Here is a 16,222-nt window from a genome sequence, read left to right as displayed (position 1 = left end):
CCGGTGTTGGAGATAATGAATATGTTAACAGATAAGAAGTGAAAACAGTTGTAAAAGAATGACACCCACGGCTCATTTATCCTCAGTCCTACGATGAAACAGTGCATCTAGATGGCACGGCTGCCAGATCTCACAGAGAAGCTTATCATTCCCAGCGCATCCAATGCAGATAATGTCTCGTGTGTCCTTCCGTCAACTTTCTCTGAGGCTGTGCTCCAAAGCCACTGGCTGCCAAGAGAACCCGAAGGAAATAGACAGCACTGAGGGATTCAGGAAGCTTCCAGAGAATGCACACCAATGAGCATCAGTTACAGAATGAACAGTCAACAGAGATGAGCCCTCTGACAGCGAAACCCGGTGGCTTCAGCAGAAATAGATGGTTATTTCTTGTCTCCACAGTCACAGTGAGTGGATGACGGATGCATTGAGCTCTACATGGCTCTTTGAAGACATGTGACTCAGGGTACCCTTAGGCGTCCCTCCCAAACTCTCCTTGAGATCTACTCAGACAAAGAGATTTACATTCATTATCTGTCTTCATTCACCCCGGTAGAACTATGCCAGATAGCATGTCAAGCATAAAATGCTATTACCTACACTTCCTACTATTAACTCAGAGTCTGCCCTGTAACAAGATTCTCATATCCAATAAAACATTTTTCTATAACCGATGAAATCGGGCTCGGTTCAGTCATTAAATATTTACCCTAGGAACTGGTGAGAGGGGACAGAAGTGACAGTGGTGGAGATGAACTGAGGAAGGAGTGGAGATTGATGGCATTCGAGGGTACGTGTAGAAAGACAGACAGAAGAGGAAGAGCTACGAGAGGAGACAGGATGAGCCATGAGTAGAGAAAGAAACACAGAGGGAGAGAGTGAGGCGATAAACCAGAAAGCCAACCAATGAGAAAAAGCTAGCAAACAGGAGGGTTTGAGGGTAGCTGAGGCCCAACAGATAGACAAGCATTTCTGCTTTAAAGACTGTCAGGCAGTGGCCCACTAAAAAGGCTTTTAGCCCCTGACGCTGCTAAGATTTCCATGGGAGTTGGCAGAGTCCCTCATGCTGCCTAGTCCAAGAGGGACTCCTCGGTTGGTCTTGAGTCCCCAACAGTGTCCGACTCCAGATGTCACTTTGCATCTCAGAAACACTTCTTCCCACGCTTCCGTCGCAGAGGGCTCTCCTCCCGGCTTTCACCCGCGCCACCCTCCTTTGCAGACTCCTCTTGTGTCTTCTCTCTCAGCCGTAGAACCCTGAGCTGTGTGGGCATTTTCTGTCCCTGTTTCTTACGTCTGTGCAGGCACATTGTTTGAAAAGAAGTCTCCAAAGCTCTTTAGTTTAGGACAAGCCGGATGCTGAGGTCCCCACACATAATCCCAGCACTTGGGAAGGGGAAGGCAGGACCGGAAGTTCAAGCTCATTCTCAGCTCTATATCCAGCTTAAGGCCAACCTGGGCTACATAAGACCCTTTATATAAATAGCAGATAAATAAACAAACCTTGTTTGTCAAATTCCAGGCAGTTTATATTAGGAAAGTCACTTGATTTATTTGATGCATTGCTTTTTCATCTATAAAGTGAAGGCTTGAGGAGTCATAAAATTGACTTCATATATGTACTGTGATGTGCTTACATGCTAACTATTCAGAATACTTCCTAGTGTCTATTAGGTACTGTGTTACCATTACATCAGTGTTACTGGCTTAAAAGCCAATTACACTTCTTTGGACTCCAGTTCTATACCTTTGTCTGAAAACCAGCTTTCTATCACACACTGATATGATATTGTGTCATGTGACCATTGGTGATCATCCTCTTATTTATTAATAATCACTGGAGGCACAGAGAAGGTTTTTTTTAGATGCCTAACAGTGTCTAAAAAATGATAAGACTTGCTCTTTTCCATCTTCCTCTCGGAGAGGCAGCTTCGCTTCTGCCTCTCTCTCCCCACTTCTCTGCTTCCCCCCTTCTCTGTCTCTTTCTCCTCTTCTCTCTCTCTGTTCCCCCCTTCACCCTTCCTCCTCCATAACCCCCTGAATAAACATTCAACCTCACCCTGAAAAAAAAAAAAAAGATAAGACTTGAAGAACTTTTGATGTCTTTCTCCTCAAAGTCCTCCTTCTACAATCCTCATTTCAATAAATGAATCTGTACTTTCTTCAGATGCCCAAGCCAAATGTTGAGGAATTATTCCTAATTTCTCTTTCCTTTAGGCTTCCTCTACTATTGAACTAAATTTAGTTCATTCTATCAAATTAGCTCTAAAATATATGCTGAGCACAACACATTTAATAGGGACTAAGAAGAGTCATGGGCTTGTGAACTTGGCAATCACTGTAAAAGCCAGGATCCACCCAAACTCATTTGTCCCATACCAGTCCTGGTACCTGCCTGCAATTCCACTGCTCCTCAGGTGGCAGTCTTTCAAATGGCAGATCCAGACGGGTTGACCATACCCTCCTGCGCCCTCATCTTCTGTGAGACAATGTCAACACGCTCTCAAGATTCCTTTTTTATTTTCCTCTTCTTCATGCTTCAGTAAAGAGGAAAGAACATTCATCACCAGCTCCAGGTAACTTAGGGAAATGTTCAAATAGATTAGTAGAAAGCACGTGGCAAAGTGAGAGCTGCTTCGGTGGCTCAAAGCCAGGAGGCTCGTGCCTGCTATCTTCCAACTCGAGAGGCTTAGACAGGAGGACTGCTGTGAATTTTGAGCCTAGCCTGGACTACATCTGAGATCCTATCCAAAAAAGCAACAACACAAACAAACAAACAAAAAACCAGGAACCCAACCAACCGAACAAACAAACAAGCAAAAACAACCCAGAACGTGCTCATCAAAGTCGTGAAAATAACAATGGAAAATGATCAAAGACTATGATTTCAAGCTTGTCTCCAGAGTTCTGAACAATGCGTATTTGTCTTTAGGATTGCAAGCCCTTTGTGCATCCGATTAAGTCACACACATAGAGCTTAACAGCTTCCATCAAAGCAGAAGAGTTAGCCCTGGCAGCTGGCTCTTGGGGCAATGTGCTTCCTGTGCCGAGCATCAAGACGGGGGGTTTGTCCAGCCAACACTTAAAAGGCTGGGTGAGGCAGCATCTGCCTGAAATTCTAGGGCAAGGGAGATCTTGGGGGCATCCTGGACAACCAGTCTAGCCTCAAGAGCAAGCTCCAGGTCCAGCGAAAGACGCTGGCTCACAAAATAAGGTGGAAAGAAATAGGAGACACCCAACATTGACCTCTTTTCTCTCCATGTGCATAGATAAGCATGCACACACATATGTGCGCACATACACACATATAACACAAAATTATCTATGCACAAAAATGAAAAAAAATAGGTTTTCTGATTACTGTGTCTATTACTGGCTCCAGGAATGTCTGCTTTGCTAAACACTGAATTACCTGAGGGGTTTTCATAGGCTAGTGTCCAGACTGATCCCATACTTGCTGAGCTGGAATCCCACACGATGGCTCCAGATCCTCTAGCCTTTCAAAGTTCTCTTGGAAGTCTCACATCAGTCAGTGGAGACAAGAGCCCAGGAATTATGTTCCTAATGTGTGAACGTTTCGACTGTTGTGAATAAAAGCTTTGAAGCAAGAGTCAGATGCCGAGTCCTGAGGGCTGTAGGAAACTGTTCAAGATTCCGAGCCTTTCTGAGCCTCCGCTGAGTCACTTACTCGGAAATGACTTCCATGGCAGAGGGAGTTTTCTAAGCATTATGCAACATGATTTATGGACTTAGCAGAGTCCACATTATGACATCCTTCATAAAATTAATTTTTGTTTGTTTGTGTGTGTACATGTGTGTGTTTAAGCAGATACATGTGTGTGTGCATGTGTGCCAGAGAACAACTTTAGGTACCTATTACCTTAACTTTGAGCAGGCTAGACTAGCCAGTCAGAAAGTCCCTGGGACGCTCTTTCTCTACCTACCCCACTGGTACACTGGCATTACAAGTATATGCTACCATGTCCAGCTATTTCACATGGATTCTAGGGATCAACTGAAAACAGGTCTTCATCTTTGCACTTTTATAGCTTAATTGTCGTCTTAGCCCCACAATTAATGTTCTTAATAGTATATACATATATATGCATTATCAATGCCAATTAATTATTAAGCACTAATCAAATGCCATGTCTAGCATACAAGAGATGATTGCTAATTGTGCCTAAAGCAGAATATGAATGAATAGTAGCCATCTGGCAGGGACAGGCAGGGACAGGCAGACTCAAGGAAGTCAAATACCCAGCTTGGGTCTCCAAGACCCCCTCCCTTAGAAGACAGAAGTATGGTTCCCTTGCACTCGCTCTGGAACGCCCCTCCCACCGTACCTGCCACCAAGCAGATTTATGGTGCCTCCCTGGCAGCTACCTAACTTGCGTGCGACTTGCCGAAGAAAGCTACTAATAAATTTCCTTGTGTCTTATTGGAAGAGACGTTTAAATCTTCAGTGACACAGGGAAAAAAGGAAGCAAGGAAATTTCCAGCTACATCCCTCTTATTTACTCGGTTACTATGGAGCTTGGGCTAACTTGTTTTCCTTTGGTTGCGTCTGAGCCGTTTGACAGATTGCTATGACAAGGTTACCTTTAAATTGATAAAAGGTTTGATGGTGTCAGCGCATTTGTCAAAACTGCCTGACACGGTGTGTGACGGACTCTGCACTGGAGCTGGATGGCACCGGAGCTGCTCTTCCTGTTTATTCAGTGTTCAACACACTCCGTAAGAGGCCATCAGCGGGGCGGGGAAGAAGTCAGGGAGATTAGCTCCCAAGACTCTTCAGCTCTGAGCACACACTTATTTCATGCCGTTGATAAGTTTGGAAGTGGCCATTTCTCCTTTCCTGTTAGACTTGAAAGGGACATTCACAGTCTCATTTGTAGAGGGGATGATATTAGGGTCCAGGAACTTGAACATTTGCTGGAAGAACCGAAGGGCGGGATGACTGAGCTTTGTCCCCAGCGGCGGCTTGCCCACACCTCAGCAGAATGATCTGTGAAATCACCCGCAATGCTTCAGTTAAGATCAGATGAGGAAATCATAGCTTTGCGACAGCTGTCTCGGGCTCTTTGTTGGTGGTAGGGTTTTTTCATTTGATTTTTGTTTTTGTTTTGCTTTGTTTTCTGCTTTGAGATAAGGCCTCACTATGTAGCTCTGGCTAGTCTTGAACTCCAGATAACCCTTCTGTCTCAGCCTCTCACATGCTAAGACTTCAGCTATGCCTCACCACATCTTCCTCTTGGTCAAAACTTTCTGAAGTCATTGTTATTATTCAAATACATAAGTCATTTCCATGGTTAGATAAAAGATATAATGGACATGAAAAATGTAAATATAACCATGATTTTTCCCATTACAATTTATACTTAATTCTATTTTTCAAATGTGTATCATAAGTGTGGCTGTGGTTATCCAGCAAGAAATTAGCAATTGCAGGGCTGAGGTGTAGCTCCGGGACAGACTGACTAACTTGTCCATCCAGCCCCAGTGCAGACTCCATGACACAGCATGCCAGGCAGTTTTGACAAATGGAAAAAGAAAACAGGAGGAAAGGGAGAAGAGGGAGGGAGGGAGAGAGGGAGGGAGGGAGGGAGGGAGGGAGGGAGGGAGGGAGAGAAAGAGAGAGAATAAATATGAGAAGCGGGGACAGGAAAAGGAGAGGAGGTTACCCACTTCAGTGAAGGGGAGATTTAACTTAAGGACTAAAAACTCACCATTATCACCAAGCTTTTATTTATATGCCTGCTGCAAAGCATTTCAGCCTTCTCACTGTGTTAAATGATGCTGCCTCACACCAAACTGCTCCTCTGTGACAATCAGTGGGCATGTGATTCAAGTGTACACGGACGGTCTTTACCACCCCACTCGTGTGTGTGTGTGTGTGTGTATGTGTGTGTGTGTGTGTGTGTACAATTAGCTGCCCTCATCTCTATCCGACCCTAAGTCCAGTTCCAGGACCACTACCAAAGTGTGTATCGTGTAGTACTTCCTTCCCCGCACACAGTGGCTGCACATCCCGATTCTCATCCTCACCCCTCCTCTGGATGCTGGTCAGCGCTGCTTTCAGCTGACTTCTCAATCACCCCTGTTCTAAACTGTCACCAGATTGAAGGGACCACCTCCCCTGACTGCAGCTCCAGCTCCCCTTCTCAAGCTGAAGGGCAGAGGTCTCCTTATGACAGTTCTGTGGCTTCCTCTCCAAAGAGGTCATCTTGTCCCCTCTATGCTTGTCCTTCCCTTTGTCCTGAGTCAGCTGGCCTTTTCTACGGTCACACTGACCATTTCAGGCTCTTGTCCTTGCAGGGCTCCTGGTCGACATGGCTTCTGCAAGTCAGATGTTTCCTCTGCCGGCGATGTCCCTCCCTCTGATTGCAACTCAATGGTCCTTTCCTCAGAGGTGACAGGTCAGAGGGCATGTTATAAACTAAGACACATTGTGCTTTATTTCTGAACTTACGGTTACATCTTTATTTAGAGCCAAGTGCTTGTTTATTCTGCGTTTCTTTTCCCCAGTAGAAGGAAAACTGAGTTAAGGAAAAGTCTTTATCTAAATTTTGTCACCGCCAATGTGCTAGCAGCATTATGGAGACCCCTGCTTTTCTTGACTGCTTTTTGTTTTTGCTGTTGTTGTTGTTGTTAGACAGGGTCTCCTGGAGAGTGGCATTCAACTTCCTACGCAGAGCCTGATCCTCCCGCCTTCTCCTTCCACCTGCCAAGGGCTGAGATTGCAGGGAAGCATGACCACATCTATCTTGTATATATTTCTTGACTGAGACCCTGGTTACAAGTCAACAATATTTTGTGCTTCCTAAGGAGATGGAAAGGGCCCCTAACTATCCTGTTTCCTACGACACATGCACAGCACCATGCAGTTATCTACAATACGGTTATAACCAGAGATTTCCCTAGAGTAAAATCTTCCTTCTTTTAGTTTGGCCTTCTTTTCTTTGATTTTTTTTTTCTTCTCTTCTGACCACTGGGGTGGAGGACTTAATGATTTGTTCTCACAGTACACACTGAAGCATAATGCATTATTTTTCCTTTATATCATCATCTTGCTATACATTAGCATTTATGTGATTGGCATATCCTAATACCAGAAAAGTCAATATATTTATGACACTTTGGAAAATCTGTTTTCTATTATTTCATTGCCCCAGACATTAGTAGTCATTATACTTCTGTCCCGTGAGGCATATCAACTTGAGATATACTTATAATTTCAGAGGAATTAACACAGAAACTGAGGACACAGCATGTTTTCATAGCCCTGCACATACTCATGGTGTCCAACATGCCTCAAAGCCCCGGTTTGACCCCTGGCACCACATAAACCGGACCTGTAATCAATCCCAGAACTTCGGGGAATCAGAGAAGTGCAAGGTCATCTTGGACTACACGGTGCGTGTGAGGCCAGCCTGGAATTTGTGGGACATTGTCTCAAAACAGAAAAAAAAAAAAAGAATCTTGAAAATACATTTTTATTTTTTCAGGTGAAAGCATTTTTAAATGTTGGATGCCGGATAGAAATATAAACCTAGAAATTCACGAATCCAAATGGCAAGCAGTATAAGAAACGGATGCTTCCAAAGAGGGACAGGATTTTCCAAATGAGCTGTGTCAGCCTCTTAGCAGAAGCAATCCCAGCATCAGTGAGCCACTTGCTATACAGGGGGATAAGAGAAAGACACAGAGCCAGGCAAGGGCAAGCTCCAGATGAGAACCTCACTCACCGAGTTCTAGTGTAAAGGAAATGTAAATAGCTGTGCAGCTCAAATCTGTTCTTTGAGACACGAGTAAAAACAAAGCTAAGGGTGAGCCAGTCATTTGTCTGAAACTACAGACTCCATGCATGACAGAGTCACGCGCGAAAGCCAGACATCTGCACGCACAATTACTTCCGCTGGGCCATGCTGTCTACCATCTATTCTTGATGATTCTAGAGGAAAAATATTTCAAGCAATTAATACCAGGTCCTGTGACTAGAGAATCCAAAATGTTGTTGCAATAACCTGACCATTGCCCGCATCTTATCTTAATAGCCAGCAGCTATTAATACTTATGGTCTTATTAGCCAGCAACTATTAATACCTATGGCCAACTATTTCTCTCTATTGCCACAGCGCTGTCTCCATAAACCAGCTCTTCAGCCAAACAAAACTTCCGCAAAGCTGTGATGTGTGGGGTTCGCTGGTCCCTCTATTATACACATTTCCAAACCTTGGCTGAGTCCAAGCCACCGAATCTGTAGCAAAGCTATCCCAGAGTTCTAGACGGTTTAACAATGGGGACTAGTACATTGTCTGGAGGCAGATTCAGCACATCCCAACACGACAAGGAAAAATCTAGAAAAAGAAAACCTCAACTACTTTTGTGTGTTTGTGAGGTGGGGCTATGTATGTTTATGTTCATATTGATATATGTATGTGTGTTGTGAGGTGTATGTTTACATGTATTTGCATCTGTATAGAGGCCAGAAAGTTATTAAGTTCAGGTGTAATTTCTCAGGCATCATTGTAGAGTTTGCCAAGTAGTTTACTCTGGCTGCTCCTGGGGATCCGCTTGTTTTGATCTACCTAAAACTGGATTAAAAGGGAGAGCCACCATGCCTGTGTTCCAGGTGTGGGGAGCTTAGGTCCTCATGCTTACAACACAAAGCACGTTACTGACTGAGCCACATTCCCAGTGGTCAGCTCACTCTTAATAAGGAGGAAACTGAGATTTCAAGGGCAGACATGATCACAAACGGGATAAGAGAGCCTGAGTACCCAAGTGTCCATCCCTACATTCCTTCATCAACACAGTGGAGCTTCGGCAACAGAGTGATCCTGCTGAGTACCCGAGAGGAGAGTTTCTCTGAAGACCAGCAGCATCTGCCACATTAGAGAGCCTGAGAAATTGTTCCCCTCTTCTGTTCCTTTCCAGACCCACTGAAGCAGACTCTCTAGGCTCAGAATACCATGGGTCCACAAAACAATGAGAAAGACTCTTTATTCAGTACCCACAAATGTGCCTTATGAATAACCTTCAAGTATGAACAAAAGATAATAGGTATTCATCTACAAACCCAAACATAAACCAACAATTTTCAAAGACCTTACTTTCCAAAATACTTCCGATTTTCCTAACAAGCTGTTTGCCTTCTGATTCTCAGCCCCTGCATATTTTGCAAAAACAAAACTTAACAAATGCCTATATGCATCAGCCATGGCAGTTCTGATGTTAGAAAGACAAAACTAATGTCTTCTCAGTAAATATTTTTCTTGCACACTTCCATCTTGCACAAATCAAGGCAGACAGTAGAAACAGGGCAACTTTATCCCAATCCAACTACCATTTTGTTAGCTCATTATCTAGTTATAAAAGTCGTATGCTTGATTGTATCCGTCTGCCACTATCTGTTGTCTAGATATGAACTCCTAATATTTAAATTTATAATGAAGGCAAATAGATACAGCCTGTTTGTGTCTTCCTTTCCTGATATGGAGAGGTTGGAAACCTTACAATATAAATAGCATCTTTACCTTCCTGTAACAGGGATCCAAAAGAGAAGAGAAGCTCCCCATGAATTTAAAAATGTCCAGCCGTGGGGCAATAAAATCACAGATATCTACATTGATGATATTTTTAAAATAATAGAAGGGAAATCTATAAACACCAGCCTGTGATTCTTAACTCATGGTTTCTTACTGAGTTTATTTGTAGGGCAAACCCATGCAGCAATAGCATATTTGCACAGACATGAGTGAGAATAACTGTGCTGGTAGATAAGGGAGGAGTGAAAACATTTTTGGAAAAATATTTAATTATTTCCATCTTTCTTGGGAAATCCAGGAAGACCCATCAGAGTGTTCTTGGCTTGGATGGGAAGTAGAATCTCAGGGTTTGGGACTGGATAGTTACAAATACAGAGTCGATTATCCTGGTTAAACCTGCATTTGCCACGTATAGCCAGGAAAGCCTTGGTGCCCACACAGCAGGACAGCATCCTGCGACCCATTGCATCATCAGCAACTCTGTGAAAAGCACCTCCTTCTGTGCTCAAGGTCTGCCCATAGCCACCCCTTTCCCAAGCTGCACTGGCTGAGAACACGGCTCTATTGTCATGCTCTGTCTTTCAGATCAATGCCTATAATCCAGCCAGCATCCCCCCAACCATCTGCTCAGGAAACTCCGTCTCTACAGCCATGCACCAAACCCTGCTCCCTGAAAGAAACTGAAGCCAAACCACAAATTTAATCCCCACTTATGGACAAGAGGATTTCCCCATTGAGTCTGTGTCAGATCCAGCCCAGGGGGTGTCCCCACAGGTGATGTGGACATCAGAGCAGACCTGGGGAGCCTCGGGACACTTACGGTTGACATAGCTTGATGAGGTCCTGGTCCGTGGTGCCTGGTGGAAGACCTCGAATGTACAGGTTCGTTTTACTCAACTGCTCTCCGCTGCTGTTGCTGTTTGTGCTGGGGCTGGGAGGAGCCATGGGGTGGGGAGCTGGTGCATAGGACTGCTGGGAAAAGAGAAAAAGAGTGTTACTGGACAAACAGAAGCCAGTATCGATCCATAGACCAGCAGCATTACCGAAGGCAATGCACGCTCCTAACTCTCTTCAGCATACACAGATACTATTCAATAATTAGGGGTCATTGTTAGGCACTACAGCCTGGATCTCTCTAAGAGCAGAGAACACTCTTGACTGCTGAGACCCAGGCTGTTTCCAGCGCCCTGTAGTGGGTAACAATGACCCTTAACTTGCCCTGAGAAATCCAGTGCCCTCTTCTGGACTTTGCTAGCAACTGCACACACAGGGTAACTCATACAAGTACAAACAATACTCGTCAGTAAGAAATAAATCTTTGAAATTGTTCTACTGAAAAGATTAGCTGGGTTCTCCCCTAAAGATCTAGTCATTGGGTCAGGGGATTAGTAATTATTGAATAGTAAACTTGGGACGCAGTAGCAGAAATGAACAAAAGAAGTTCAAATGGCCAAAAGACACTTAAGGGCATGCTCAACTTCCTTAGCGATCAGGGAAATGCAAATCAAGACAACCTTAAGATACCATCTTACACCTGTCAGAATGGCTAAAATAAAAAACACCAATGATAGCCTTTGTTGGAGAGGTTGTGGGGAAAGGGGTACACTCATCCATTGCTGGTGGGAATGCAAACTTGTGCAACCACTCTGGAAAGCAGTATGGCGGTTTCTCAGGAAATTCAGGATCAACCTACCCCTGGACCCAGCAATACCACTCTTGGGAATATACCCAAGAGATGCCCTATCATACAACAAAAGTATATGCTCAAGTATATGTTCATAGCAGCATTGTTTGTAATAGCCAGAACCTGGAAACAACCTAGATGCCCTTCAATGGAAGAATGGATGAAGAAAGTATGGAATATATACATATTAGAGTACTACTCAGCAGTAAAAAACAACGACTTCTTGAATTTTGCATGCAAATGGACTTAAATAGAAAACACTATCCTGAGTGAGGTAAGCCAGACCCAAAAAGAGGAACATGGGATGTATTCACTCATAATTGGTTTCTAGCCATAATTAAAGGACATTGAGCCTATAATTCGTGATCCTAGAGAAGCTAAATAAGAAGGTGAACCCAAAGAAAAACATATAGTCATCCTCCTGTATATTAACCTTCATCAGGCGATGAAAGGAGACAGAGACAGAGACCCACATTGGAGCACCGGACTGAAATCCCAAGGTCCAAATCAGGAGCAGAAGGAGAGAGAGCACGAGCAAGGAACTCAGGACCCCAAGGGGTACACCCACACACTGAGACAATAGGGATGTTCTATTGGGAACTCATCAAAGCCAGCTGGACTGGGTCTGAAAAAGCATGGGATAAAACCAGACTCGCTGACCATAGCGGACAATGAGGACTGCTGAGAAGTCAAGAACAATGGCACTGGGTTTTGATCCTACTGCACGTACTGGCTTTGTGGGAGCCTAGGCTGTTTGGATGTTCACCTTACTAGACCTGGAAGGAAGTGGGAGGTCCTTGGACTCCCCACAAGGCAGGGAACCCTGACTGCTCTTCGGGCTGAGAGGCTGAGAGGGGGAGTTGATTGGGGGAGGGGGAGGGAAATGGGAGGTGGTGGCAGGGAGGAGACAGAAATCTTTAATAAGAAAAAAAAACAAATAGTGTGATAGTTAATATTGATTGTCAATTTAACGGACCTGGAAGATAGGCTCTCACATGCCTTTGGGGGGAGTTTCTGAACAGGGTTAACTGAGGTGAAAAGACCAGCCTTAATATGGCTAGGACCATCTCCAAGGGTAGAACCCAGAACAGAATGGAAAGGAGAAAGTGAGTTAAGTACCAGCGTCCATCTCTCTCTGATTCCTGACTGTAGACACCACGTAACCACCTGCCTCAGGCTCCCAGCACCAGGTGCTTTCCACCACAATGGACTATACTTTCATACTGGGGCAAAGCAAACCCTTCCTTTCTTAAGTTGCTTTATTGGATTCTTAGTCACAGCGATGGGAACAGTAACCAACACAGATAGCACCCAACTACTCGATGTGTGAGCGCTGGGAGATATCTAAGAGCTAATTTAATGATATGATGGGGAAAATGAGAACAGACTGTATTCTGTGCCTTTGGGATCTAATTATGAACAAAGCAACACCATCACCAGCATGCCCAAGTGGTCAGGCATGCTGGCCCGTGTAAGCGGAGGACATTCAATAACTAGAACTAAACTCAGGCTTGACCACAGTGAGATGAAATCAGTGGATCCCACTAAAATTACTCCCATGGAACTGAGGCCAAACTTACCCTTCACTGAGTCTGAAAGCGCCACTTGATTCTGCTCCTCCTCTCCAGCCACTGCCCAAACCAGACTCCTTCCTAAATACACTGGGACTCTCCCTCTGTTTCTACACCAGCCCTGCCTGCCTGCCTCTAACTGACAGTTTGCATTGCAAACTAAGTTCCATGCTGCCATTTTCCTTCCCAGCATTCACGCGCTGGTTCTTATCCAGTTACTTAATGCCTGCCTTCACAGTGAGTCTGCTGGCGGGAATCGCCTGGCCTGCATCGGATAAGCCGAAGGTGCTTAAAATCTGCAGGCCATATCTCATGTCTAAATAAATAAACATACTGCACCTCTAGAGACAGGGTGTGCTAACGGGGCTCAGCTTTGTTTCCTGCTATAGCATCTGCCTTATAACTCTCAAGGTCTCAGACTGGCCCTGGTCCATACTTCCAAGTAGCTATAAAATAAGGCTTCTTAAGATTCAGGACCTCCACCTGCATCTCACTGCACTGTTTCCCAGGCCCCTCCCCACCTCCCCAAACCTGAAACCTGACATTGTAAGCCCATTGGTTTTGGTATCGTTGTCATTCTCCAACCTGAGCACCCACCAGAGAACTTGATGCTGGGTTTGTCTTTTCCTTCATCCCAGATGCTAGAATCCAACCTGCCACCCAACTTTCTGAATTCCTAGTCCTTCTCCTGGTCATGGCATGTGGCATCTGGCACTGTGTTCTGTCCTCAAGCTTACATCTGTCTGCCCCCAGCCGGTCTTTCCTGTTCCGGTGCACAAGTCTCTGTTTCAATGGACAGACAAGGAGCACCCAAGGGCTAAGACAGAATTCTCAAATGCAAGCTCAGACTGGCTCAAAATGAAAGAATGAGGGGATGGGGGGGGGGAGAAGGGAGGGAAAGCTCCCATTTCCCAGAATGAACACTTTCCCAACCATTTCCTTAGCTCTGCCTAATGCAAGGTCAGCATGATTAACATGGACCTTCATCCCCCATACCAAGGAGTACACTTTGTGTATGTACATCCAGTGAAGTATATCGATTGCCTTTTTGAAATTAATATGTGCATAAAACTAGAGAATTTTTGAAACATAGCAAATAGTCAGCTTGCTTCCTGAACTAAGTTATCCGGTATCCCTCCTCAGACACCCCTCCCCTGTTAGCTTTTCCTCTTGTGTAAGCACTGTACAGAGCAGGTGCCACAGGAGCTCACCGACAGGTCTCTAGCTCACAGTAGGTCTCATCGAATTGATCTTTTATTGCTCTTATCCAGTGCTTCTTTGTCTTACAATCCCCAGGCAGTCCTGTTTTCAAAGCTGTCCACAGCCTCTTTCACCTTCTCTCTCCCCAAATTCTTTGAATTCCATTCTGTAATAGGGCTTCTTTCTAAATGAGACTTTGTTTAAAGCAGTTCCCGCCATTGCTTAAAGTTTAGAATCACTGTGGAGCCTGAAGAATGGCCCCAGATTTCTATATCACAGATCAAGAGAGACCAGACAGAGTCCTGGACTGGTCAAGTAAGAAAGCAGCAGATACCGCATGATCAATACGTGTTTACTTAATTGTTTTGTTCCCTCGGGGCTCTTTGATGGCATTTCCATAAGGAGAACACCATTTAGCAAATTGTATCATGCCTACAACCATCAGTGTTCCCTCCAACAAGGCCGAGGGACTCAGTGGAATAGCAAAACCAAAGTTGAGAAGGAACAGGGAAGTTGTGTGCGTGGAAAAGAAGATGTAGACCATGTGTGCGAAAGAGTGTGTGTATGCATATGCACGTGTCTCTGTGTGTGTGTCTGTATGTGTGTATGTCTGTGTGCATCTGTGTGTGTCTGTATGTTTGTATGTCTGTATGCATCTGTGTGTCTATGTATGTCTCTGTGTGTGTATGTTTGTATGTTTATGTGAATCTGTGTGTGTCTATATGTTTGTATGTCTGTGTGCATCTGTGTGTCTATGTGTGTCTCTCTGCATGTGTTTGTATGCTTATATGTCTGTGTCTGTATGTGGTAGACATACTTGTTAGTGTAGTTGTGGGTATTCATCCCATGTGTGTTTGTACCATACCGTGTGTAGTTGCATGTAGAAACCAAAGGTCCATCCTCAGTGTTTTTCTTAATTGGTCCCGACTGTAATTATTCAGCCACGGATAAGACTGCACTTCCAGGTTCTAAAGGCAGGCACGTGTGGTCAGGCCCTTGGACACAAAATGCCCCGTGTGACCCACGTGCGCACATGTGTGGTTCTATCCACGTATGACGCAGCTAAACCCCTGTGCACATGCGTGAGTCACCTGTCATCTACGTCATCAGTGTGACATAGTGTGGGGTGCATGTGTGGGGTAGCCTATAAGCTGGACATGCCATCTTTCACTCTCTCTCTCTGCACCTCGATCTCCAGGCCTGTGCACATTCCTCTCTAATAAACTCCTAAGCAGGTTGGTTGGCGTTCTGTGTCTCCTTCTCACTCGCGCCCAGGTAATTTCACCAACCTTAAGACGAGGTCTCTTACTAAAACCAAAATTCTCACCATTCAGGTAGGTCAGCTAGCTGGCCAATGAGCTTCAGGGATCTGCTTGCCTCTGTCCCTTAGTCTTGAGTGTTGAGGTTACAGGCACAGGCCTTAATGCCTAACATTTTCTCTGGGTTCTGGGAATCTTGATTCCCATGCTTATGTGATACCTGCCAGATACACACTTGTTTCTCATAAATGAGTGTAAGGGTTCGGGGTCAGGGGGAAAACATGTAATAGTAAAGGTGGTTTTCTTCCAAATTCCTGTTGAAATACTCTAGGAATTCTGCCCAAAGCGGAGTCATGCTATTGTAGAGCCAGTAGATACACCGATCTTAATGGCCAGTACAGAGACTCCTCCCTAGCCCTAGGCTTCATTTATCTTTGGGGGATGCCCCCATGATTCAGATAGCCACGAGAATTGCAAATTGTTCCTTGTGTTCAAGAATTATAAATTCTTTCCTCTTCACTCCTTTTCAAAATGACATTCCTTTATCAACATCAAGTTGCAGGAGGTTCCAGGAATGCCTGACAAATGCACAGCCTAAGTGAACTAATTCGTGAAAACCAAGAGCAATTTTGCATGCTCTAGCTGCCAAATACAGATAACAAAAACCTCAGCATCTAGAAAGAAATACAGGGGTGGGGGGTGTCAATAATCTCCAGGGCTAATGGATCCCGGTAGCCATTTTTCTGATTAAAGTGGCTAGCTATGTTTTCTCCTTTGTCTCCTACTGGATTTGGAATTTTATCATTGATTACATTTTTAAATCATCCCAAGTCATCACAAAGGGATTTTTAAAATGTTAGTAAAATAATATTTTCCTTTAGGTAAAATTGACTTTGCTATGTTGTTCAAAGCCACAATCTATAAATCATATTTAGGGAGTTGGAGAACTCATGGTCTGGGGTT

At 44.5% G+C, this 16,222-nt stretch overlaps 1 protein-coding gene across 17 annotated transcripts in view; it reads right to left on the bottom strand.

Moving 5' to 3' along the window:
* Rbms3 (RNA binding motif single stranded interacting protein 3) overlaps positions 1 to 16,222 on the bottom strand; it is a 1,002,574-nt gene that overhangs the window by 509,022 nt on the left and 477,330 nt on the right. For 14 of the 17 annotated variants that reach the window (XM_050141447.1, XM_050141449.1, XM_050141450.1 and 11 more), the window contains one exon: positions 10,366 to 10,517. In XM_050141447.1, the coding sequence (XP_049997404.1) occupies positions 10,366 to 10,517 (152 nt within the window). The remainder of the gene's footprint in view (positions 1 to 10,365; positions 10,518 to 16,222) is intronic. The other 3 variants (XM_050141463.1, XM_050141456.1, XM_050141455.1) reach the window with 1 other exon arrangement.

Source organism: Alexandromys fortis, unplaced genomic scaffold (assembly GCF_014885135.2).
Source record: "Alexandromys fortis isolate MF-2015 unplaced genomic scaffold, M_Fortis_MF-2015_v1.1 scaffold_44, whole genome shotgun sequence".
Taxonomy (NCBI): Eukaryota; Metazoa; Chordata; class Mammalia; order Rodentia; family Cricetidae; genus Alexandromys; species Alexandromys fortis.
This window is presented reverse-complemented; position numbering and strand designations above follow the sequence as displayed.